The 27,469-nt window shown below is 33.5% G+C and overlaps 1 protein-coding gene across 5 annotated transcripts in view; it reads left to right on the top strand.

The window, feature by feature from the left end:
* Positions 1-5,578: 5,578 nt before the first annotated feature.
* Positions 5,579-27,469, top strand: part of LOC126737274 (PI-PLC X domain-containing protein 3-like) — a 46,450-nt gene continuing 24,559 nt past the window's right edge. Inside the window, exons 1-4 of one of the 5 annotated variants that reach the window (XM_050442104.1) lie at positions 5,598-5,738; positions 5,836-6,021; positions 22,952-23,120; positions 23,183-23,312. In XM_050442104.1, coding sequence (XP_050298061.1) covers positions 5,865-6,021; positions 22,952-23,120; positions 23,183-23,312 — 456 coding nt within the window. In that variant the 5' untranslated portion in view covers positions 5,598-5,738; positions 5,836-5,864. Of the gene's footprint in view, positions 6,022-22,281; positions 22,890-22,951; positions 23,121-23,182; positions 23,313-27,469 lie in introns of those variants that run through there. The other 4 variants (XM_050442106.1, XM_050442103.1, XM_050442105.1 and 1 more) reach the window with 4 other exon arrangements.

Here is a 27,469-nt window from a genome sequence, read left to right as displayed (position 1 = left end):
GCTCATTTCAAGTGTGGTTAATTGCCATGCGTAAGTTTACCTTAATATTCCAATACATAATAATATAAGTTACACGAGAGTTGTGGGGACCAGGTAGTTCCCGTAGGTCGGCTCCAGCGCGATGCATGGTGCAAGCATAGGAGATATCTCTTCTACTTCCAGTCTTCTGGAATGCCCTTCGCACACGTCTCATCGTCTAGTCTCTTTCCCTCCCTAGTCACTCTCGTCACTGCTATTATTATATATTTGTGTTCTGGGCTGGGATTCTAAAATCACGATTCGACACGATTACTCGATATGACTGATTCTAAATAAAATTTTTAATCGTGAGTGTCTTGCGGATTGCCTAGTTTTTAACGATTAGTCGACGACACGCTTGGGTATATCCGTAGCCGATCGATAGTTCTATCGATTCGAATTCTATCGATCCATATCGAACTATCGATCCATATCGAACTATCGATCGGCTACGGTATATCGTATATACCAGACGATATAGCTTCTTCCTTTTTTAATACGTGCATAATGTGACAGCATCCTTTTTTTAAACGTATTTGTTTCATTTGTTGTTTACCAATAGTCATATCAGGTTTTCATTAGTATATCAAGAAGCTTTCTTAAACACAACAACTAATAGATTTAATTCGACCCTATTTTCCACAACCTTCTGTTAATAATAGAGGCAGAGGAAGTAGAGTTACCATTGAATGGGCAATTTTAGTATGTTAAGGTTTTATGCCACAGATTGTTACCAAAGAAACATTGGACAAGATTTTAAATTTGGAATTAGCGAAACTACTACAAGTCTGAAATTATTGACAATCACCTTGCTGACCAATTCATTAATTTTTCAAATATAAGAGATGAGAGGCAAATTAATAAATTAACATTTATAGAGAGATTCAATTTCTCTTGTGTTATAGGTCCTATTGATTGCACCCATGTTGCCATATTAAAACCAAAAGTGGATGAACACAACAAGTTATATAATTTAATTATTATTTTCCTATGGGTAGCGGTGGTTTTAAACGACATTTTTTTTTATTTTAAAGAAATAATATGGGCATATATTTAAATAAAAACACACGGAGGCGAAAAAATTAACAAAATAAATATAAATTCTAAGTGTTTACCACGAACTTAAAAATATACCTGGACTGCCAATTCAATGAAAGGTAAATGACCACTACTAGGGGGCCACCATTTTGCGTGATTGTGTCCTTTCGATATTGGTCACTCTGACAAATTTTAATTGTGCCAACTGTAGGGAAACAAAACAATTAAAGTTTTTGAGAGGTAATGTTTACAAAAATACAAAATAGAAAGTTACATATAGGTAAGAATTTAAGATAGTTGCGTTAGATCTGTGATTTTTCTGGTACTTTAAATTTTAATTTCGTTAAAATTTATGAAAAAAAGTAATCCTCCCTAAAATGAGACAAAGTTTCAATCAACTTGGAATAGATGCGTGCACCTTAAAATATTTGTTTTATCATTCTGATAATCTTGAATCTTATAAATCCTAATACCATGAAAATTATGATATTCATTTAAATTTTTGCTTGTACTTACTTAACAAATTCAATTAAAAATACTTATTTTCTTTCTATTTTTACTTTTACTAAGTATACTTTCCTTCCATGTACAGTGTTTCCACATTAATAGGTACAACCATATATAAGAATCAAAATATAGATGATTTTATGAGGGTTTGTAATTATAAAGGGTTTATATAGAAAAAATATATTATTCTGTCAACAACTCAATATATTATTCTATTATAAACAACACAGGTGGACAATTCACAAGAATTCGGTTTTGAGAAACTGAACCAAATACCTTTAAATAAAGATGGTGATACGTTATTCACGTATTAAATAAGGAGAAAGATACATCGCCTGTTCCAGACGATATACCCAAGCGTCGTTTACAAATCGTCAAAAACTAGGCAATCCGCTATACTCACACGTCAAATGTCAACTTCATTACCGTTATTTAATATATTTTTTGTTGGTAACACTAAAAATTTTCAGAGTGACCAACATCAAAAGGACACAACCACTATAAAAATGGCGGCCACCATGCAGTGGTCATTTTTGGGTATCGTGGCCATATGCATTAGCAGTCCAGGTATATTTTTAAGTTCGTGGTGTTTACCAATAGAAAAGACAATTGACGTTTCCATCTGTCAAATATTAGGGAAAATAAAGGCATATTTTAGCGAGTAAGCGGCTATAAGCGTCTTTAAGACATCTCATTCGAGCGATCAAGTCATGACGTCACCGTATAAGGCGCTAAATAAACTCGATATGTCAGAAGGAAAGATATACAAACAAAAATAAACAATAAATTGATGTTTTCAATATTTTTTTGAGTTGAAAAACATTACATTCTTTAGTTTATTTAGTTTCTCTGTGTTATAAAGTTTATTTGCGTTGAAAAGCTTATTGAGAATGAGAAATTTGGGGTAATTATTAATTACTGCGATTATTGTTTTTCCCTTAGTAAAAGTAGTACTAAAAGTTAATTAAAGAACGTAGGTAAAAGATATGTTTTATGTAATTTCGGTTGAAAAATCAGTGACTAATTTTCCCAGGTATTTATTGCAATTGTTTATGCATTTTGAAAAATAGTCGGAATGAGGCAAACTAATTTGAATCTTGTTAGGATCTAGATCCGACCTTAAAAAATGTATGGATATAAGGTTGGATTTAACCTCAAAATGTTTTGAAAACTGAGACAAATGAGTGTTTTCATGGTTTATTCTGTTTTCAAACAAAGTCAATACCAACGAAAACGGAGCAACAGTTTAGACTCTGACAGCTGTTAGACATGACGTCATTCGAGCGAAAAAATATTATGACGTAACGCTTAAGACATCGTAAGACAACCGAGTAAGGCGCTTAATCGCTAAAATATGGCTTAACAAATATATACCAAGAAACCCAAATCAAATCGAATAAAACGAGTTTAGCCGACGCACAGTGCTTCGAGTATATAGGACCCTTTCATTGAAAGAATTTAGAGAATTTAATATCTAATGTTACAGGGAAATATGCGACGAATACATTAAGAGCTGGACAAATAAAAATGTTGCTTTTTAGTTTTCTTATAAAAAACTAACAGTAACTTGCCGATTAACCCTATGAAAATTAAATTAGTTACTAAACTTTTAATAACAACAATACAATTACATAACAAATTTAAAGTACATGATATCTATAACTTCCATAAGTGTAAAAGTTGATTTCTTTTTCGTAACCTTTAATATGCTGGTATTTCTTACGAGAGAAATTTAGTCCAAAAAAAACTATCACTATACATATAATGTATTTAAAATATTAATAAAAAGGTATATACATACAACTACAAATTTTCCTTTAAAGGAATTACAACAAAAAATATTATAGATACAAATAATAAATGTAAAAAGTGGGAAAAAATAACTCCTAAATTTAGCAAAAAATAAACAGTACTAATACGAAGCATGAAAATACTTTTAAGTTTTATGTGAAAATTAATCTAATCAAAACTAAAATTTTGTTTGTATTTTAACTAAAACTGAAAACTTTTGACTTCCCGGTTTCGATTCTCATTTTTCTTTGAAGTGACTGTCCTTTGCGATGAGATAATGGGCTCTGATGTTAAAAGTAGTATTTTTAATAAATCCATATTACATTTTGTTCTAGAATACTTGCGGGTGTGAAATAATCGATATTTTCTTGCCTCTTTATGCCTCGCTTCTAAAGCATCCTCGGAAAGTTGTCCTATAAGTAAAGGAAATGAATCAAGTATTTCAGATCCGTGTACCAGAACCTTATGCCTACTTGGCATGTAATACCAATTATATAAATCTAAATATAATTGTTTAGTCTCATCTAAAAGTTTCTTAAACTCTAGTACCTGAATGTGACAGCCACTAGAAAGAGTTCCAAGAATAGTCGAAAAATTTATTATAAGACGCTTGTCTATTCCTGTTATTTCAGAGCTTAAGTCTGGATTGTAAAAAAAGCGAGCTGTATTGCCATCGTTACTTGACCCATATCCTTGCTTTGGTTTGTCCACAATCAGGACCATTTTTTATTTAAAATCTGACTGTATTTTCTTTTTGTTGTTTTCCACTATTTTCTTATTTTCTGCTCCTTTAACTTGCCAAGATCTTATTTGCAATCGATAACTAATGTGAAGTAAGCACTCAAAAAATCTTATCCAGCAGTGTAATGTGGACAAACCAAAGCTGTAGTTTTCTACTTTTGAAGGACGGTTGGTATTTGGCAAACTCATTTCTTTCGGACTTCCACAGATGATGCATCTGGATATTACGTTTGTGTCGGAGAGAATATTTGCTACACTACCATCCATCATAGTGAACAATATTTTAAATGATACTATACAAGTAGTTCCATTTTGAAATTTTAAAATAAAATTATTAAGGTCATTAATTTTATTTCTGCTTTGCTTGGTGAAGTGAGTTTCAACTTGAGGCAAGGGATTGCTCAAATTTAAAAGGGAATGGATTTTTTCATAAATAAATAGTTTTGGATTTTAATTCCGATGGCCATGTCTCAAAAAGATCCGCTTTCTTTATTGATTTGACATCCTCTGAAAAAAAAAAACTTAAAGCTTCGTCGCAGACTGACGCAGATAAACTGTATAAGAAATGATAATATATAAATGTATTAACAATAAAATGTAAAAACTACAAATGGTTTTAAGAGGCTTTTTTTAAGAGGCCTTTTCAAAGTTTCAAATTTAAAGAGAAATATAAAATAATTGCAAACTACTTTTACATTTATTATGGTTAAATGATAAACGACTTTTAAATTTTTTAATACATGATATTAAAGTAAATACCTTGTTGTACACTGTCCATGTTTAAAAAAGATTTCAACTTTTAACCGCTTGTCTTGAAACACCAACAAAGTCTAGTCAAGTTTTAATAACAAAAAGGTACTGGTCAACACACGAGATTTTATTATTTTTGGCGCAAATATTTATAAACAAAAAATGCTATTTGCGATAACATTTTTGTGGAATAGTGGCTATTAGTTTGTGGTCTTTAAGCTAAGGTATTTAAATACTTCTGAAAAACAAGTCACTTTTTCGATTTTTGACCATTGGTCGAATGTGCAACAATCACTGTGCGACGATTGAAATTTAAAATCACCCTTGTCGAATTCGAAGTCGTGATCGTATCGAGATCGAGTCGTGATTTTAGAATCCCAGCCCTGTGCTATTATTTGTCCGCTGTCACATGTTCTCCGTCCGCATGTTTGGTGCTTGTTTACGTGTTGATTTTTATTTATATTTGTCAGGCGGGCGTTGCGCACTACGCTACTGCGCAAACACCAGTCCGAGAATAGCGAACTTACCATACAGGATTTGGCTCCCCCAGCATTCACAACATAACTCTCCTCACTCCACTCTTCTTGATCGTGATCTTATTCTTAACCTCCCTAGTTGTATGCAGCCAGCATTTCACTGTATTTTAATTTTGTAGCAACACAGTGAATTGACAGAATGACAAGTGGCAATTTTGCTTCGTACAGTTTTCACACCCATAACCACCATTTTGACACCATGCTGTCATTATTTTTGTCATTTGTGTTTATTTTGATTTTTTTTCGTTTTATTTTAAATATGGATCGTTAAACCTGTATGCGGCTCCTGTTGTATATTGTATTGTTCCTGGTATAATAGACTAGAAAACAATGTCTCGACTCTTGTTCATTGAATAGGTAATCTAACTTCGTCTCAAACGAGACCACCCGAACTAATTTATTTCTACCTGATGCACCCATTCCTTATTGTTTGTATTCTCTAAAAATTTTAAAGCATTTAAATTCGATCGTAATTCCCGGAAAATGTACTTCATTAGTACTAGTAGCCCTGATGAGTACTCTACTAAAGTTGATAGAATGATTGGTGAAAATATGGATTTGACTAGGGATCTTGAATTTTGGATGTCAAAACTTCCTGCCTGTTTAAGAGCCCTGCCAATAATATATTTATCCATTCCAGGTTAGTTTTATTAAGTATACTTATAAGTTCCTTCTTATTAAGTATAGGGTGACCATATTTCTTTTGATCAAGGGCTATAAGACTGCCCTGGCTTGAAATGCAATGCACTTTTCTGGGATATCAGGAAAAAAACCTTTCAAATAGTGTCTTATACAACTGATTATTTTGCATTATTTTATTTCATATTAATTATGATAAATGCACTTTAATTGTCTAATCTAAATAATAATAAAAGAAAATATTTATTTATTATATATTTATAGAAAAGAAAATATGCTATATTGATTGAAAAAATTAAAAAAAAGCATCTTTTTGATAAATTTGATAAAAAAATAAGTAAAGCTGTCAATAAAACAGAATTTAGAGGAAGTAAATTAAAATATTTAATAGGAAACAAAACTAAAACACTAAAATGATGTCAGAGCACAGGTCAAAAGGTATTAATAAAAAAAAATCGTCAAGGCTATAATATGCCCTGGATAATAAAAGTGATTTTAATTTCTTTTCGAATTTCTTAACTTCTAAAATTTGTCTGATACATAGAGGAACATGGTTGTAAATTTTTTTGCTAAGGTATATAAGTGAGTTCTTGGTGAGGGAGGATGTAGGGATTGGTAAGGGAAAATTGTTAACATATGACCAGTGTTAGAGGGAGGTTTAGGACATTTATGTATAAGAGTAGCTGTTACTAAGATAAAGGACTTTTTGAGATATAGAGGTTTACAAGAATCTCTTCCAACCCAACTCAACCCAGCGGAACATAGGTATCTAACTCCCTTTTTTTGAATCACAAAAATTATGTCTAATAATGCCTTGTTGCTTAAACCCCAAAAAGGCAAGCCATAACGAAGATGGGACTCAATAAGAAAAAAGTACACTGAACGTGCAACTACCCCTCCCAGCTCATGCCCCACCATTCTTACTGCAAAGCATCCAGATGATAATTTTGATGCAAGATTTAGGATATGATCTTCGAAGCAAAGGACCATCAATGGTAATACCAAGGAACTTACAGCTTTCTTTGTATTGCAAGGGGGAGTTTTTACTAAACATAAGGTCCTGAACGTAGGCATAGGAAACTTAATTTAATAAACGAAAAGAAACTTATTCTAATATACTAATCCTAAATTACAACTTAAAGTAAATTATCAAATCTAATGCAAATTAAAAAAAAATGCTGATACCTATTTCTCAAGAGGTACATGATATAGCAATAAATCATAAAAACTTAAGCTATACAAGCTTTCTGCTCTGCTTATGTAAATTAAAATAGAGTGATCAAATGGCAGAAGTCTATTTCAAATTCAGATGTGACTAGGAATGTATAAAGGCCATTTATTATAATATCATGACAGAAATTGCTGCAAATTTTTAACAGAAAACCTAATACTTTCATACCTTTGAGAGAAATTGTTGCAACATGCTGCCAGAGAGACAATCTTCCATCAAAATAGACACTGAGTTCCTTTGCAATGAAAGAATAATTGGATGATTCTTATTTAAGGTATATCAAAATGGTTGTTCTAATTTCATCTATATATAAAAAGACTTGTCCTAACTGATAATCAATGTACAGCCCAAACGGTAAAACCTAGAAATATGAAATTTGATGACAACATTCCTATGGTTATGTAGGCATCCACTAAGAAGGGATTTTTTGAAATTCCATCGGGAAGGGGTTAAAACCACCCCTTATGTATCATAGCTTCAAGACTATGTACTTTTTTAAAAAACGGTGAAACACATCATTTTTATTTTATTTTTTTACCTAATTTCTTCTATTTATTTTATTTATTTATTTATTTACGGAATCCATTTACAAAAGTGTTACATAGCATACCCATACAAACATATATATTCAGATACAAAACTATCTATAAATCAATGAAAGGTGTAGATGAGTTAATTAATTGAAGCCCCTATGAAATAATATTCTTTAACTGCCACTTGAAAGATGTAATCCTAGAGTCAAAAAAGCTTATCTGTCCTGAGAGACCATTAGCACTTCGAGCCATTCGTTTAATTGGCTCATTAATGCCTTAATTATTATGGTGGAATGGGACTGAAAATATTTCTGATTGTCTATTCAATCTGGAAGGCACCCTAAGTTTAATAAGAATAACTCGGGACAATCTATAGTAGCATTTAAAACCTTATGCATAAAACATAAGTCGAGTAATGTTCTTCGTGACTCTGATGTGGGTGAGTTCAGGTTATCCCTAACCCACTGATAATAATACTCCTGTCTCCTGTAACCACATCTAAAAGCAGCCACCCTTAAAAATTTATTTTGAGGTTTTTCAATCTGCTCAATGTAGCAGTTATATGACGGGGACCACACAGTTGAGCCATACTCCAAGATTGGCCTAACAAGAGAGCAATAAAGTAATCTAAAAGTAGACAAAGACAAATCAGTTGTAGACCGTTGGATAAAACCCAGCATTTTCATTGCCCTACCAGTCACCTGATTGATGTGACTTTTAAAAGACAACCTGGAGTCAATAAATATTCCTAAGTCAGAAACCTCTGTTTTGACACCATCTGCTACATTATTTATTTTATAAAGAAAAGCAATAGGGTTTCTTTGCTTAGAAAAAGTAATCTTAAGGCACTTATTGATATTAAGGGACATTCTATTCAAGTGGCTCCAATCAAAGAACAAATTAAGGTCTTGTTGCAGGAGCACAGCATCGGAAAGGGATGTGATAGGCCTAAATAGCTTCACATCATCAGCAAACATTAGCACACAGCAATTTTCAAGTTTCCAGACTAAATCAATCAAAAAAAAGCAAAACAAAACAGGGCCTGAGTGAGAGCCCTGTGGCACCCCAGATGGCACCAAAATTTAGCTAGTTATCTTATAAAGTTGTTCTGCAAAAATTAAACTTCTACACTAATACTATGTAGGTGATTCTAGGTTATCATAATCATAGTTTGTTCAGGAAGTTGGGATTATGTCTGTTTAAGGATACTCTTGACTTTACTACCCAATGCCCTTCAGGTATTTGTAGATTCATTGAATGAATCTTTTACTTCAAATACATTTCCCAATTACCTTAAACAAGCAATAATTGTTCCGGTTCATAATGATATATTTTTTGAGAGATTTATCAATCTAAGAGAGGCACGGTTTGGGTTTCAAGAGGTCAAGAGGTGGACACGGGTGATGCTATTTTTGATCTTTAATTTGTTTATAGCACACTTCTGTTATTGCAGCAGTGTTCTGTGACATATCCAAGGCTTTTGACTGTGTGGATTACAGAATACTGTTGTGGAAGATGGAGAGATATGTCTTTAGAGGTTCTTCTTTGGGTTGGTTCAGCTCCTATTTATCGGGTCATATCCAAAGGGTTAATTTTGGTGGTCATTGCTCTAAAGAACTAAAGGCTACTACAGAGGTTCCCCAAGGTTCTGTATTGGGGCTGTTATTATTTCTTCTTTATGTTAATGACCCTTCTTTGCTCTCCATAAAGGGTAGGGTTCATCAACTAAAAATGTTTCTGGATTCTGACTTGCTTATGATTAGGGAATGGTGCAATGCAAATCGACATTGTTGTAATCCGTATAATAAATCTGTTAAGTTTCAAATGTTCAATGAATTCTGTCACTATCAATAAGGAGCTGATTTGAACTCCATAGTGTTTCCACAAATTCCAGCAACACATAAATAAAGTGTGCAATAGGCTTCATCACGTTGCTATGCCCTTAGAATAATTTCTAAGAACTTAGATAATTACATTGCAAAAAATGCTCATCATGCCCTTGTCGAGTCACATCTTCGCTATGGGATTTGTTTCTGGCGATCATGTGCCCACAAGCTATTTAAGTATTTGTATTTGTTCTGCAAAAAAGAGCAATTAGAGCTCTATTTTGTGGAGTGAGGTGTCGTGTATCTTGTCGGCATCTTTTGGTGCAAAATAGAATCTTGACCCTTTGTTGCTTATATATGCTTGAAACAATAACTATGGTCTTCAAGAAGCACAAGCAGCAAATTGTAGGAAGCAGTTTATTAGGAACTTGTCTTACATACACCCTTCGATTGCCCATTCCACATTCAGAGCAAGTGAGAAGTTGTTTTATTTGCATGGGTAAAAATCATTACCTTCCTCTTTGAATATGAAAACTTAACTCTTATATTAGATTTAAAAAGCATTTAAGAAGATTGTTAGTTACTAAGGCATATTATGCATAAGACGAGTTTTTTAGTGATGTTTTGTCCTGATTACCAAATATGTATGTGTACATTCAAAAAAAACATTATTGTAACTCTATTTTGCTTTCTGATATCTACTAGTCCTAAGTTTTACTGAGGTTAATAAGGCTTTGTCAATAACTCTGTTAAGCTACTTTTTGAATTTGAATCTATTCTACTCTTATACGACCTATCTCTTATGACTTATTAGCAGATTGCATGAATCTTTCTTGGATGGTGAATTTCCAGATCTAGTACACTTTCAGAAAGAAAGAAAATGTGCTATATTACGTAAGAATAATCTTGTGTACAAGCATCCTACAAGCTAAAAAAACAAAACAAGAAGACAAAACTTTTTGAACATACTTAAAGCCAAATTTTAGCCAATAAAAGCGTCTTTAATTTTTTTTAAAATTTCTTAACATCCGATATATGTCTAACACATAGAGAAACATGATTGTAAATTTTTTTACTTATGTAAATTAATGAGTTTTTGGTAAGGGAGGATGTAGGAATAGGTTGGGGAACATCATTTACACGACGAGTCAAATGGCCAGTGTCAGAGGGTAGTTTGGAAATTTTGTGAATAAGAGCAGCTGTTTCTAAGATAAAGAGTGAAAAAAGAGTTAGGATTTTTTCAGAAATGAAGAGGGCTTTGCAAGAATCTCTTAACTTAGCAGAACGCAGGTATCTAACTGCTTTTTTTTGAATAACAAAGACAATGTTAAGTAGCCCCTTATTGGTTAAACCTCAAAAAGGCAAACCATACTGAATATGAGATTCAAGAATTGAAAAGTACACTAAACGTGCAACCACCCCTCCCAGCTCTTGTTTTGCCATTCTTACTGCAAAACATCCAGAAGATAATTTTCCAGCTAAATTTAAAATATGATCTTCAAACTGAAGGCGACCATCAATGGTAATTCCTAGGAACTTGCAGCACTCTTTATTCTGCAAGAGGGAATTTTCGTCAAACATCAGACCCTGAACATCGCACTTAAACCCCATAATAGACGTCTTTCTTACATTAAACACGAGCCTGTTGGAAGCACACCACCCTGATAAAATTTGAAGGTCTTCAAGGATACAAGTCTTAATATAATCAGAATTTTTATGGCTCCATAGTATGGTGGTATCATCAGCAAACTGAACCACCTTGCCCTGCAGTTTCAATAAACTCAAGTCATCCACATACAGTAAAAATAACAGTGGTCCCAACACTGAACCCTGGGGAACGCCGCATTTTAAGGATCTAGAAGCAGACAAACGCCCAGACACTGTAACCTTCTGAGTACGATTTGATAGATAGGACTCAAGCCATCGCAACGCTACGCCCCTCGCCCCTAAAACCATATTTATCGATCTTAGATAACAGTATTCCATGATCCACACAGTCAAATGCTTTGGATAGATCACAAAACACTGCCGCCGATAACTCCAGAATTCAAGGTCACATACACGCTCTCCAAAAAGCTAAAAACAGCATCGTGAGTCCATTTACCGGCTTGAAATCCAAACTGATTTGCAGACAAAATGCAATTATGATGTAAAAAGGACAAAATTCTGCTTTAAAGAGAATAAAATCCTTACACGGATTGGATGTAATCCAATAATGTAATCCAAAATAATGGAGTTTACATTGTTGAAATAAGTACTTATGTATTTAAAAATATACCAATTTTCCAAGCAAATAGATCTGTTTAGATATATAATACTCGTAGGCAAGACCTTTTATTGCCAGATGTTCACCAAACAGCATTTGATCATCAAAAATGTTAGTTATATAATCACTTGCGTCATAACATAGCAAATGTCCCAAATATATTTATTTTTAAGAAAAGGCTGAAACATTGCCTGGTCGAGAAAAGCTGCTACTCTCGTTGAGTTTTTTAACAAACAAATTTTTAGCAGCAAATGTTTGTATTGATGGGTAATCTTCTGGAACTAGATAATTAGTTGTATTTGTAAATTGAAACTCTAAATAATTTGTATGTATGTAAGATATATGTGTCTGTATATTGATGTAAGATGTGTATTATGAATAATGTGTATAATGTGAATAATATTTGTATTTTTTTCTTATTTGCACTGTAAATATGACTTTTCTTTCTAGAGTTAGAGAACTTTATGAATATATATGTGCTTTGTATTGAGGAAGTAAACGATATTATTATTATTTTCTGAGATAGCCAAAGCCTTTGACTGTGTGTCGCACAAGATACTGCTGCGGAAACTTAAAGCCTACAGCTTTCGAAGTTCTATTTTGGAGTAGTTCATATCATTCTAGATATCAGAGGGTTCGTTTTGCCGGCAGTGAATCTGAAGAGTTAAGTGTCACAGCAGGTGTGCCATAGGGTTCTGTTCTTGGTCCTCTCTTATTTCTTAATTACATAAATGACTTAACTGTGATAAGTACTACCTTTGACAAGCCTTGGTCGATCATGGCCAAGGCACATTATTTGCTGATGACACTACTCTTCTTTGGCATGGTAATATTTGGGTATTCAGAATCTTGGTGTCATAAATTTTAATAAATTCTTACGCATAGTAATTGATAATAACATGCTTAATGTTAAGCAGCTGTGTTCCAATCTGGGAACAGTTTGTCCATATGCAATGAGTTTTAAACGTCTAATCTATGAAGTATAGAAAAAATAGAAATGTTTGTACTGTTTTTTAATATAAAGATCAAAAAAATAGTTCAAGATTATGGAATGCAGGAAACGTGTCTAACCATACCTGCAAAATAATTGTGAAGATGAAAATAGGGAGAATTTTTTAACACCTTTACACAATATCGATAAAGTGGAAAATGTCTTTATGTATATTTTTCATGTTTTTTTTTAACTGCAAAGACGCTTCACATCCACAATTTGATAAAAATAAAATTTGCAGCCATGAGTCCTTATAGTTTAGTTTTCTTATGAGTCCCATAGAGGAGAAAGCCCTCTGCTAGTACTAATGAAATTCACCTAGGGTAATAAGATTTGTTGCAGATCTTATATTTCACCGTATATCATATTTTATGAGTGGACAATTTCTAAAAGTCTATAAATACTGCTATTTCAGAATCTATAATACTGGGTCTGTTAAATGATCTAAGTCGATCATTTCAGCCGATAAGCCATAAACTTTTGCTTGAAAAATCTGCTTGTGCTGTTCCAGGTCCTGACTATGGGTGGACCGTTTCGTATTTAGGTAACAAGATAACTATTATGATGAATGGTGCTCATAAAGTCATATACTGCATGGGTCAGCTTAAATGTTGCTCACTAATCCATACTGAGTTCCTGTTTTTTATTATCTCCATTGATGGTATTCAAAGGACTTGTGGGGGTTTGGGTCGCCTTGTCTAGAATGCAGATCGCAAATATCTTGTTAAGTAATTCCATGGTTACTGGTTTAGCTTTGAAGGTTAATGCTATTTCCAGTTGTTCAGTTAATATTCTATAAATAACGGACTAGTTTTGAATACTAATAAGATGCATTTTTCCAAAAAATTCTCTTGATTATAACTTTCTAATTTAAATTTTAAAAAATCGTTCATGTCGTTTAAAGAGACAGCAATTTAAATAGGCGAAAAAACACAAAGTCTCTGTCTCAAAAGTCATATAATAAAATTAATTCTCAAAACAGTTACATGTTCAAATTAATTTAAATGAATAATAGATCATGTGAGGCGCCTCACTGCAAAAGGGGCTATATCCACTTCCGCTAATTTCTCAGGAGATGCAAAAAACTGTAGCAACTAAAGTATAGGTAGCGAAACCTATATCATTATTATAAATAATTCATAGCAACTCTTAATACTAAAATAAGCAGCGAAAATAATCCGAAAATTCATGAAAAGAATGCTATTTAGTTTTAAAATTTGGATATAGGACCATTTGCTGTAACCAAATGGATATAGGAACCTTTGCCACAGCCACATAAGGATATAGGCTGTTTTGATATAATAATGCAGTTTTAATGAATAACCAAAACGCCTTTTATTTTTATTATTTAAAGGTGTTTACAAAAATTAAAAACAATACTCTGTCAAAAAATGAAAACAAATGGAAACAAAACTAAATTATTAAGAAACATAATAATATTTTGACAAATTTACACTCGATCAGCAAGTTGCTCATTTTCATGTCCCTCACAAAACTCATCTTCTTCAAGATCTTCTGCTTCATGAATTGCTGTCATGGTTTCCAACACATTTTGGTAGAAAGAGCATTCCTCCATTGTGGTCCAGGTTTCGCCAAAGTGTTTTTTCAGAAGATTCTTAACATCTTGAATCTTTACTGCTGTAAGTGCCACTCCCATAGGTATCTGACCTGGCAATGTAGCAAATTTAATTTTTATCCCTTTTTTTACAATTAATTTTCCAGTGGATATATCGCTATTATAAGATGCTTTTCCCCGGAGCAACACATTTTGCTGTGCAGATTTGGTAAGGATAAAACGTTTCGCTTCATTAAATTTAAAGTGCCAGGAAGTTTCTGCGAAAGTCTTCCAATCATAAATATTTAAGTCAGGTCCAGGCCTAAAAATAGTAGAATGCTCTGAAAAAACTGTCTCATATTCTTTTGGATTTATTATCACTGGTAACTTACGTAATTTCTTTTCTATAGAAGCAAATACGCGGTCAGCGGGTAGGAACGAGTGTCCAGTAATAGGAAAAATAACTTGTATTTCCTTAATGTTTGGAGGTGCGACTTTTGCTAAAAAATAGTGCAGCATTCCGATCATAATCGAGTTACGATTTTGCCCACCGCATCCATCAGCACACAACCTTATTGTAGAAACAGATGCCAATAATTCGAGGATCGACAATTGATGAAATACCGCGGAAGCAATTTCATTAGCACCCTTTTTATGCTCGTGCTCCATCCAAGTATAACAAAATACATTTTCAGGAGACAAACCGTCTTTTGAGCTTCCCTTCACAATGGAAAAATTGTAAATAAGCCTTGAATTCTTTTCCGTGAGATTTGAAGAATATCAACAAAGGTTTGCTGACATACACGTAAACAAAATTTCTCCGTGCCGGAAACTCTAATGTAGTAGTTTGTACTAACTTTCTTTGTAGATGTAGGCTTCTTTTTAGGACGTGGTCTTTTTGTAGTTGTTACCTTTACATGTTTGATGATAAAAGCATCCTGGGAGTTCTTCTCGCGAGTTGCGTAAACATTTGCATGAAATTCTTTGATGTCATGCCTCATTGTTAACCTCTTGCATTTATAAGACTTGTTCAAATGGTCGCAACGAGGATATTCTGGTGGCCCTGGAGGATCGTATCTGAAATAATAAAAAACAAATTTTAAAAACCTATAAAAAATTAATCAATTCTTTAGAGTGTATTAAATTATCTGTAAATTTTAAACATTAAAATAATAATGCCTGATTTAAATTAATACATATTAAATTTATATATCGCTAATTTAAAGAAAAAAAAATAACCAACCTTTTAGATTGTGCTAGGTTTGTTTTCCACTTGCGACGATCTTCAGGAGTTCGCCTAGCTTTTCCTGGCTCTGATGAAGTTATACTCTCATTCATGGTCACTAATCTTAATTATTTATAACAGTTTATAATAATATTTATGCAGGAGCAAATTACTTAATAAGCTCTTCCTGTGACAAAAAGTAAACAACAACTAAAAGGTCTTCGAAGAAACTTTTTATTTACGCGGGAAGTTTCTAGCCATTTCATTGGTTCATTGGATATAGGCCAGTTTGACGCGATCAAGTCGGTTAATATGGAGCCCTTTGCCGCGACACCTGATATTTACTAGTAGTTTTATATGGGATAAAGGCATTTTTGGTGTATCAACATTTTAGCCATCTATCAGGCGGATCAAATAGATATAAATTGACTTTTAGCTCATTTTTTTTAAAAATCGGATATAGGCGCTTTTGCTGTGACACGCCTCATGTTATAAACGAGTCGCCAAAAGAACGTGCAGATGCGCCATATGCACGTAGCTACGAACAGTTCGATGCAGTGTTCTCACCTTCGCCTTCTCTCACTTGAATAGCGATTAACGAACGATTGAGCTCAATCATGCTAATTCCCTCCTGTACAGTACGTTGCTATCGCTCCTGTACAGTAAACCTGGCTTGCCTAAATGATTATTTGTGTCAGCATTTGGATAATAGAGGTCAGGTTGATGTAATCTACCTTGATTGCTGCAAAGCTTTTGACCACTTTGTACTTCTTCATAACTTAACATTTTTTGGTTTTTCTAAGAACTTAATAAAATCTTATTTACGAGGTCATAAGTTTTTAAGTCTCCTGTATATGATAAGTGTGCTCGGGAGTTCCGCAAGGATCTAACTTGGGCCCGCTTCTCTTTTTATTATTTATAAACGATGTTGCCAAATTACTGTCTTGTCAGAGTTTACTTTTTGCGAATGATATAAAATTGTTCACAAAAATAGATACTGAAGACGATTGCGAATTCCTTCAGGTAAATAAAGTTGAGAATTGGTGCAATGTGAATAGACTATATTTAAATGTTAATAGATGCTCTATTCTCTCAGTTTCGTGAAAACTGTTGCCGATCAATTTTAACTATAGAGCAAATAATGTTGTGTTAACCAAAGTGGATGAGGCAATCGATGCGAAATTAAGTTTCGCCAAGCGTGTAGCAAAAATAGTTTCTGATTCTGCCAAATTGTTGAGTTTTATTTATCGTAACTGTCAGCATTTTGAAAATATTAATACTTTAAAACTACCTTTCTTCTCTTACATACGCTCAAAATTAGAATACGGATCTCTAATTTGGGACCCAATGTATACAGCTACCTGATAGATGATATTGACCACATTCAGCGGAAGTTTATGAAGTATCTCTGGTTTAGAGAGGAAGGTGTCTTTCCGGCAAAAGGTTTGGATAGTCAATTATACTGAAATAAATTTAATATTATACCCTTAGCAAAAAGAAGAGCAATTCTATCCATAAAATTCTTATATAACCTTATTTAAAACAAGATTGTCTGTCCCATCCTTTTGGCTGGATTAAATTTTCGGGTACTAAGAATAAAATAAACTTTAGACATTTTAGATTATTTTATGTAAATCCCGCTAAGACTAATATCTTGTTTAAATCCTCTTTTAATATAATGTGTCAGAATTATATTAATAATAATTTACATAAACGGTGCGATATTTTTGTTGACAGTTTAAGTACATAAAATGATAAGCATTTTTATTTTCCATTTTTATATATATTAAGTTATTTTCATTTTTCTTTTCTGCATGTGTTGAAGTACCAACTTCAACATATTTTTATTGTTTCTCTTTTTTTTTTCAAATCAAATTCTTCCCCCGTTGGAAATAAATGCTTTTTTTTCCAATGCGCATACCTTGTAATTGTGGTAAAATTGTATAACTCGTGATACCGATCTGCCAGAATATTAAATAGTTTGCTCGGTAAAGGAAACAATTATTTTATTGACCAACCTCCTAAGACATAGCAAATAAAAAAAAAGTGTCAGATTTTAAGTTTCTTGGATTGTGCATTCACTCCAAACTTACCTGGGAAGAGCACGTGGATGCCCTGTGGTCAAAACTAAGCTCTTGTGCTTGTGTTTTGTAGTTAAACTTTTGAAAATAACTGTGGATGCATAAACTACGAAACGTTTATATTTCGGCTTAGTACAAAGTGCAATCAGTCTTACAGTACTATTTAATTTTCTGGGAATAGTCATCCTGGTTTCGCAAGATATTTGTAATGCAGAAAAAAGCTGTAAGATCTTGAGAATGTACTAGCGGATTAGCTTTTAGGTTTGTACAATTATTTTAATATTTCTGTAAACTTTAACGGTGAATAAATTGAAATTGTACACTGCCCACGCTAATATCCTATAGGACATAGCTGTACAGGGTGTCCCAAATTCGAGCCTCACCATTGGGACCTCGTAAACTAGAAGAGTTACGAGGTCGGTTAAATTGAGGCAAAGTTGCACAATTTTTGTGCTCATTAAAACGTTCTTTCGAAATTTCAAAAAATCCAAATAGTTCTGAAGATATTTGGAAAAATTCGCGATTTCATTTTTATTTTTTTATGACTCTATTTGAATAGATATAACAAAATAAATTACTCATTCTCATTGCTACTTTCTCTATTTTACAAAATGGTATCGTCAAATTTTCAAACCGACGTTTCGTATTTAAGCTGTCATCATCAAGTTTGTTTTTTTAAATACGGTCCTGGATTTTTTATTATGGATTTTAAGAGCCCCTTATGTTCCTAAACCACTGATGTATCGCATTTATTGAAAAATTTTATATTAATGGATATTTTCATAAGAACTCGTGTGTTAAAAAGAGAGACAAAAAATATATTTTTAATAGGATTAAAAACATTTTAACTATTAAATATTTTGACAGTTTACTGTTAATTTTTTCATTGGATTTCGTTCATTATTGGTTGGAATATCCACAAAGACGACAACCGCATTACACTTAGTTTGCTAATATTGATAATAATTTAGCTCAATACGGAACTTTTGTTAAGCCAAGGATTAAATATGAAAGACGAGTCGATCCCGAAGAGGACAAATTATCTTAGACACTGTAAGTTTTAAAACCATTGCAGAGTAGAAAGCAAAATAAATTATTTTAAATTATTTTTAAGGCAAATAATAATCCTCGAGCTTCAATTAGAGTTTTCTCAAACGAAGTGGCACTACCTCGAATGACAGTTTGGAGAACTTTACATAATCGTGGATATACACCTTACAAAATTCATATTAGTCAAACACTAAGATCTGGCGATGCTGAGAGACGCTTACAATTTTGTTTGGTTGCCAGATAAAGTTAATGAAGATGCCGACTTCCTAAATAAAGTTATAGTGACAGATGGATGCAGTTTTTCAATAAATGGACTATTTAATAGACATAACGAACACTATTGGTCAATAGAAATCCCAAGGCAGAATCAAGAAGTAAGTCCTCAGGGACAACAATCATTTAATGTGTGGGTCGGAATGTAGCACAATAAAATTATCGGCCCGTTTTTTCTTGAAAGAATCATAACTTCTGAAAGATATGCAGAATTAATAAGGACCAATATAAGGGCTTCCTTAATGGAAGAACCTTTGGATGTATTACGTTAACTATGATGGCAACAGGACGGTGCACCACTCCATAATGGACAATGTGTCACTAATTTATTGAATGAATTGTTTCCTAACAAATGGATTGGAAACCAAGGACCCGTACGTTGGCCCGCTAGAAGCCCCGACCCTTTAGATTACTTTCTTTGGGGATTTCTTCAAACCCGTCTCTATCAAAATACGCCACAAAATCTTGTAGCCTTACGTCAAGACCTAACAAGGGAGATCAGGGCTATCTCCGCAAGGATTATTCAGAGTGCGATCCATGAAATTCGCAGACTGACACGAAGATGCATCCAAGCGGGCGGATTACTATTTAAATATTTGCATTATTTTTGAACCTCTGTTTATGTTAGCGTTTAAGCTTTTTTTATTAATGCGTTATTATAAAAAAGGTCTTTGTTTTTAATCCCATTTATTTTTTTGTCATTATTATAAAATTTTTAAATAAGTATTGATTTAGGAACATAAGGGGCTCTTAAAATCTGTAATAAAAAATCCAGGGCCGTATGTAAAAAAACAAACTTGATGATGACAGCTTAAATACAAAACGTCGGTTTGAAAATCTGACGCGAGCCTGCAGAGCAGGCCAAATTGGATCAAATCAGGTACATTACTTTATATTTTAATGGTTTAAATATCGACAGGAATTATTTTTTTAATAGCTGTTTTACTTGATTCTGCCATGATTGTGTTCATAGACATGGTGGGCGGCCCCCTCAGTATGCGGAACTTTTGGCTGATGAGAAACGGTCGGACGAAGGGTGTGAACGTAACTGGTCTTTTACGGTGTTTTAGGATTGTTTATGGTTATTTGGCGTATGATTTGGGTTTTATGTGGGATTTGTGTTTGGTGTGTTTAATAAGGATTGTTTATTAAGGTTGTCAATTTTTTTTCTAACATCCCATCAGGCAAACTTAGCAGATTCAAGAGGTTTGTATTTTTGATAGTCAACTCGGGACGTTTCATATGAGATCCTGAAGTGCCAGCCGTGAGCTCCGCCCTCCTGGTGATAGAGTCCGTGTCGGTCGTTTTTGTTAAGGTATCCGCGAAGCTGTTTTTTTGTTTGTTTATGTTTTTTAGGTTTGGGTTTTTTGGGCAGCGCCAAAAACTCGCCGGGTGGTCGCCACCGCAATTACAACACTCCGTCGGGGCTGCTCTGTTTTTATCACAGTTTGAGTAAAAGTGATCGCCCTTGCATTTATGGCAACGCGGATTTGCGTTGCAGTTGCTTATGACGTGTCCATACTCTTGGAATCAATGGCACTGCCCAATTTGCTTCATATTTTCGATAGTGTGGGTCCTTAAACGCTTGACACGGACCCTAATGTTCAAAAGGTTTTCTATCTTGAATATACCCTCATGATCTCTCGGGACGAGGAACCTGATGAGGTCCGTAGGCCTTCTGCGGCCTGGGCCGGTTTTAAACCAACCCATTTCCTCAGGCTCGAACCCCATCATTCTAAGCTCCTCCTCAACTTCTTCCAGCTTAAAGTTTTGGTCAAGTTCTCTCAGGATAAGGTGTGTATAACTTAGTCTGTTACAAGCGTTTCTACATTTTTTTTTAGTTACTTTTTTTAAGTTTTGGCCACAATGTTAAAGACCAGAATCCGCCTTGGCAGAATTCTTAATTTGTTGGCCTTTTATTTGCATAAAATAATAAATGTGTATTTTTTTTATGTAGTTATGATGAGTTTGCAAATAAAAAATATTTTATTATTATTATTAACATTTAATTTTCTGTCCTCCTCAAAGAAGGAATGGAATTCCATTTCCCTTTCCTTGAGGAGTCTTGTAAGTTCTCTATGATCTTGTTTGGGGATGTTTTGGGGAAAAGCGCTAATCCCAATCTGTCCTTTTGTGATGTTTATTTTATTTTCACAAAATAATTTAAATTTTGTAGCCCAATTTGACGTGTCTCTTAGCACTCACCTTTGGGACTTTAGATATATTGGGATCAACGCTTCTCTCTTTTCCCGTAGAGGTTATTTAAGGGCATGTATAATGGGTTTTTAGGATTTTGGATGGGACTTACTGTTGGGTTTGGGTTTGAATCTGATGATGTTCCCTGTTTGGTGTTTTAACAGTTCAGACGCCAGCTCGCCTTCATATTGTGAAGACGGAGATAGGCTTGCATCGTCCCTGGTTCTTTTCCTCTTTTGTTCTTGGAGATTTATCGCGTCTTTAGCCTGACCTCCCCTTTTCGAGTTTGGCATTTTTATTAATTAGGGCGTCGTTGTAGTTCAACATCTCCTTCAGTTTTCTATTCAAGTCAGTGATCTGCTTCTTGAAAGAACGGTTTTCAGAGGTCATCGAGTGTATCTTGAACTCTAAGCATTTAATTCTCTCGGTGAGTCGAGAATTTTAGAATTTAATCTCGTAGATCTCTTTGTCCCTTCTCTCAATTCGCAGATGTCTTGTCTACTTTTTGTTTTGTTGCTATCTTCAATTGCTTCTTTTGATTGACCTATCGGTTAGGTAGACGTCGGATAGGTCGATTTTTTTGTCTTTCGCCGTAAGAAGTACGAGTACTTCTTACGCTGGTTGAGCCCTCCACTGATAATTGGGAGCGAGTCGACGCTCTACTCTGCCGTTTGCTTTAGTGACTTGGCTGGTTGATGAATAGATGTGGTGTTTGCTGTGCTGCTAACTGCTCACTGCTAACTAGAATGAAAATCCATTAGGATCAAGTTTAAAATCTGGACATTCCTTGAAATTTGACTTAAGAAATTAAAAAATTGTGAGTGATGTTGAAGGGAGATTGTTGTATCATCCGCAAAAACGGTATATGTGATTGGGCCTACAATTGATGGTTATCATTAATAAAAATTAAGTATAGTAATGGCTCCAAGGTGGATCATTTTCGGATACCTACAACCATTTCTATCTCTAATGAGAGACTGACCTTATTCTCATCTCAGCTACGTATGGTTGCTAAGGTAAGAGAGAAGAAAGGTTATATTTCATGACAGCACCTAACCGATGCGATTTCCGGAAATTTACAGTTCACAAAAACACACAAACAAAAGTTTCCGTGACTTTGGGGCAAAGCCGATCTAGGTAACTTTTCTGAGGAGGGAAGGGGTAACACATTGTCATGAGGGAGGTTGCACTACTTAATTTTGGAGAAAAAAAAACAACAACATTGTTTTAAAGTGACTTTAGTAAAACGCAAATCATAAAAACAATTTATTATGTCAAATATTGTTTTTTGTACTGGCGTATGTTGTAAATTCCTTTTTTACTACAACGTATCTTCCTATTCTTGCCAGTACATAAAAGAGGTAGTATATTACATTTTGGCAATAAATAAAAAGTCAATAATATAATTTAAGTTCTTGAAACATATATATTATTGGATTGCTATGTTTGTACTGGGTGCCCCAAATTAGAAGCTGACAATTTCGTTTTTTATTCGAATATTTCGCCGTCATTTTGTACATTTTCAAACGGCATTTTAATAAGCATTAAATTATGCAGCTTTTTTTACTCTCGAATGTGGGGTATCTTGTAGAAACCAGAGGCAGGCGTTCACAAAGCTGTATAACAAAGCAGCATGCTGCACGTATGGTCACCCTAATTAGGTGTAAAGTAAGGAACTTTCAAATTTATATGATCGATTTTTAGGCTCTCATAATAGTTTTACTTCAAATATATCAGGAGGCTCTATTGTATCATTAGATTCCCCAAAAATTCTTCAAAATCTGGAATGGATTTATTGTATTAGGCATATAATGGCTAACTGGACAAAAAATCAAAATGTTGCTGTTAAAGAGCAACTGAAGGCTGGAATTAGGCTAGTAGAAATACCAGAAATAGGCACTCTAAAATTTAAAACTGATACATGTATTATTCTAGGTATTTCGACTTAAGAGTGAGTGCTAAGTCTAGAGAAAATAATCTGTATTTTTGTCATGGAATGTATTCTTGCAAAGTTGAGCCTGTTTTAAACGAAATTTCTACATTTTTGGAGACACATTCCAAGGAAGTAAGTGAAAGATATTAAACTAACTAAAATAAGTGTAACATTAAGATATATTGAAGCGACATTATATTTTAAATCTTAAAAAGTTAACTAATTATTGTAAAAATTCGTTGTTGGTAGGAGCAAGTTTTCATCATTGTCACACATTGGTCATTGATAGGCTGTTAGGATAATTGAATATTTACTAGTATATTTCGACTGGCATATATGTGAAGTGGGAGCCGATTTAAGATATAGCAGTGGAGAAAATTACTGAACAAATTTAACCTTTTAAGAAAAAGAAAATTTTACAAAGCTGCTATTTATAAATATTTACCAAGTAATTTAAGTTTACTCTAGTAACATCTGTATTGTTATATGTTATGGAAGGTAAAGTATATAGAAGTTATATTTCATCCATATTAATACTCCAAATGCAGTTTTAAAATTTCTGTGCATGGTGTCCCAAATTCGAGTGGTCACTCATTGGGATCTTAAAAACCGTCAAAGATATAAAAGGTCAATAAAGTCTTACTAATTTTACAGTTTGCAAGACCCCAATACTCTCCCTCAAATATGGTACACATAGTAGAGAAACGTTTGCTGCTTGTGGTATTTTATAATAAAGAAACCGCTTTACTGGTTTTTAAGAATTAAAATTAATGTGTATGCAATGAGGAAACCTATCGAAGTTTAATGAATATGAGAATTTTTTTCTTTCATTCAACCTTCGACAGAATAAAAAAATAGCGTAAGTGGGGTATTACACAGTTTCCAAGACCACTTCACATTTTGAAAATCCTGTTTTTAATGGTGTTTCTAATGAGCTTCAAAAAGCTCCAGACAATAATACAGAATGCAAATTGTATTTAATGACAATCTTAAATTATTTGCTTATTTGAAGATAAAGAAATTGAAAATATTTTTTTTATAGATTTTCCTTGCATCTAAGGAAGTCTTTAAGAATTGTAAAATCGTTATTTTATATGACGCAAATTCTAAACGCTCATTATTTTTATTAATTATTTAATGCTTAAGGAATCTGATAGTTTATATGTGACTGACTATGTTTTACTAACTAAACACTGGTTTAAACCAGATGAGATGTTTTTTTTTATGTTAGTGACTACAAAGCCATATTTAGAAAGTGTAGAGAAAATTACATCCATATGTGGCCACTTTTACTGATTAAAAAGTCATCTCCTCTAAGTAACTGCCTTATGGCAATGACTGGATTTGTTTGATGTTTGTTAGAAGAAAAAAATTTTGAATTTTATTTGTGCTAGATTTGATTCTGTCAAGTATTCCTTATTCGTCGAAAACTACTCGAGAATTAAAATATTAATTTTAGTGATAAAAACTCTTCCAATACCTTCCTGCTTGCAGGCTTGCTTGAAGTTTATAGTTTATTTATACATGTTAGCAAGTCAACTCATAACATATACAACCTCTTACATAACGTAGTTTGCACAGCACTACAGCAGTCTTGAACGCTTAATAGCCCAGACTTAACTTTTACAAAAGCTTCAAGGCACGCTTCCGGTAGAATGTTTTAACACAACGAGCTTTGAAAAGTTTTATCATTTATGTACTAATGTTGTATGGGCAAATTTTAATATTAACTCTAGTCAAATTCTTAAGAGAAATGAAAATATGATTAAAAAGAAATAAAAACAACCAAAAATTAAAAAAACTAAAAAGGCTTCAAAAACTCTCACTTACCTTCGATCTCTAATTTACCTACAAAAATTTAGGGATAGTCGTGCCTATGTAGTAAATACCGTAGTTTATATAAAACGCTTATTAAGATTGCTAAAAACTATCATAATAATATACTTTGAGATAGGAATAGGCAAGAAGAAAGCTGGTCCATGAAATTTTTGAAATCCTGAAATTTCCAATGAATTTCGGAATAAGTCTTACAATCATGACAATTTTAAATCCAGATAACGTTAGTTGTCTTGTCTTAGTCTTGTTAATTTATTGGATCTGCTACAAAGTAATTGCCAGCACGATTTAAAGATTCGGGTAAACCGTCGTGTATGTACCAGCGTTTTCCCACGGTACATCCGGCATCATCCGTCCTGGCTATCGACGTGAATAGGTTCAGCTACCATCGCCAAGGCGTAGGAAAGGTATACAAAGGATAGGAAAGGTCAAAGAAGGACCCCGTGTTGACTGGGTGACAAATGACGCGGAGTAATCTTAATGATTATTTCTGCAACATAATGGTAATCTAGGAATTTACCATCCAGAACGCATCTCCTATCCCATCTTAAAATTATTCCAAGCAGTAGCTCTTTTGCTTTCGTTGGAACCAACTTAAGGTCAGGAGGTCAATAAGTAAATTATTATTGATCTTAGAACATTGAAAATAGTCTTTCAATGTTCTAAGTGTCCGACATTAAAATCGAGGAATCTGGTGGCGGTGGTGAAATCTCCACAGAGGTTCTTTTACATCTGCCAGATATGTTCTTAGGTGCCCTCTAATCCTCTGTGAATTAATCGTGGTCACGAGGTGTTTTTCCAAATTTTCTTAAAACTGCTTTGGTGTTTCTTCTTTTTAAAGGTGGTAAGTCTGAGGAGGCTTCTAACTTCCGCCCTATACTCTTGTCGACAACACGGTCCAATGTGAAAGACTCTTAGTGAAAAACTCACTAAAAGAAGAATTTGGAATTATCTTTAATCATTTAACCTAATAACTAGCACTTAATTTGAATTCCAGCCAGCCTCGGGTACACATGATGGTTTACATCACTCTCTCGAGGGGCTCTACTTTACCGTGATTCGGCGGTGATGTGCTGTGATCTATTCAATGCCTTTCATTGTATGGATCATGGGATACTGCTGTCAACGCATGAAGGGTCGAATAAGGGTCTGAAGCATCGCTTCCGAGGTCCTATTTTTAAAACCAAATTTCCTCTGCATTGAAAATAAACCGTGGTGTTCCTCTGGGGTATTTTTTGAATCTATTATTCTATTCCTTTTATATTAATGACCTGGTTCATCTAATTATATCTGGGGGGTTCACTCTGTTTGTATATGATGCTTCAATATTGTGGTAAATGTAAAAATATTGTAGAATTAACACATATTATAATGTGGGACCTAACGTCCTAAAGACCATTAAGGAATGGTTTCATGCTAATTGCCTTTGTTTAAACCTAAGCAAAACCTATGTTGTTGGGTTTGAGTGAGATGTAAGAGGTTTAGTTATAGATAATATTCATCTTCCTAGACCATTAGAACTTCCTAGGATTAGTTATTGATGGGGACATTTTGAAAATCATATTATTACACTGAGCAAAAAGCTATCTCCTGGATGTTTTGGTGTGAATAAGGAATGGATTAGGCCAGCAACTTATACGGTCAGTGTATTTTTTCTTGTTTGAATCTTATCTTAAATATGGTATATCATTCTGAGGAGTGGCAAATCAAGGACTTTTAAATTTTCTTTTTATTCTAGAGAAAAAAATTAATCAATTTATGGTTATTAATGTAGACCGAAGAGAATCTTGCAGACCACACTTCAAGACTCGGGAGAAAATATTAAACCAAAACCAGGTTGGATATTATATAAGTCATTTATATCTTGGAGACATCTTCCCTTACATTTAACAACCAGCTAAGTCTCCAAGGGCCCACTTGACATGTGACTCGACAAACTCTTAATTTTGCCTCTACCTATACCTCAAACTTCCTAATAGTTAAAAGGTCACTGATTTATGACACTCACAAAGACTTTAACCATTTATCATTTGGTTTAAAAAGTCGGTTAAGTCTTAAAGTTTTTTTCTCATCTGCTAAGAAATTGATTTTGGAAAGAGGCATGTTGTTATGCCGTTCCTTCATCTTTTTTAATTTGTACAAAACTGTTTTTTAATAACTTTCTATATATCTACGTTTTATACAATCTTAAAATTATTAAGTTTAGTTTTGTTTGTTTCCTTATATTTTTTCTTTTTATTATATTTTAATGGCTATTGTGACAGTAACTTTAATTTTTGGTACAGTGTGAAAAAGATTAATTTTTATGCTAATAGTTTTCTTGCTGCCTTTTTATAAATTATTTTAACTCGACTGCATTAAAGAATTAAATATTTAAGAAGTTTTATTAATTTTTCTGAAAATCCTAACTATTTCAAGATCTGATCAAATGTCTTTTGAAAATCAGTATAAAT

The sequence above is a fragment of the Anthonomus grandis genome, chromosome 6 (assembly GCF_022605725.1).
Source record: "Anthonomus grandis grandis chromosome 6, icAntGran1.3, whole genome shotgun sequence".
Taxonomy (NCBI): Eukaryota; Metazoa; Arthropoda; class Insecta; order Coleoptera; family Curculionidae; genus Anthonomus; species Anthonomus grandis.
Note: the sequence above shows the minus strand (reverse complement) of the source record. Positions and strands in the feature narration are given on the sequence as shown.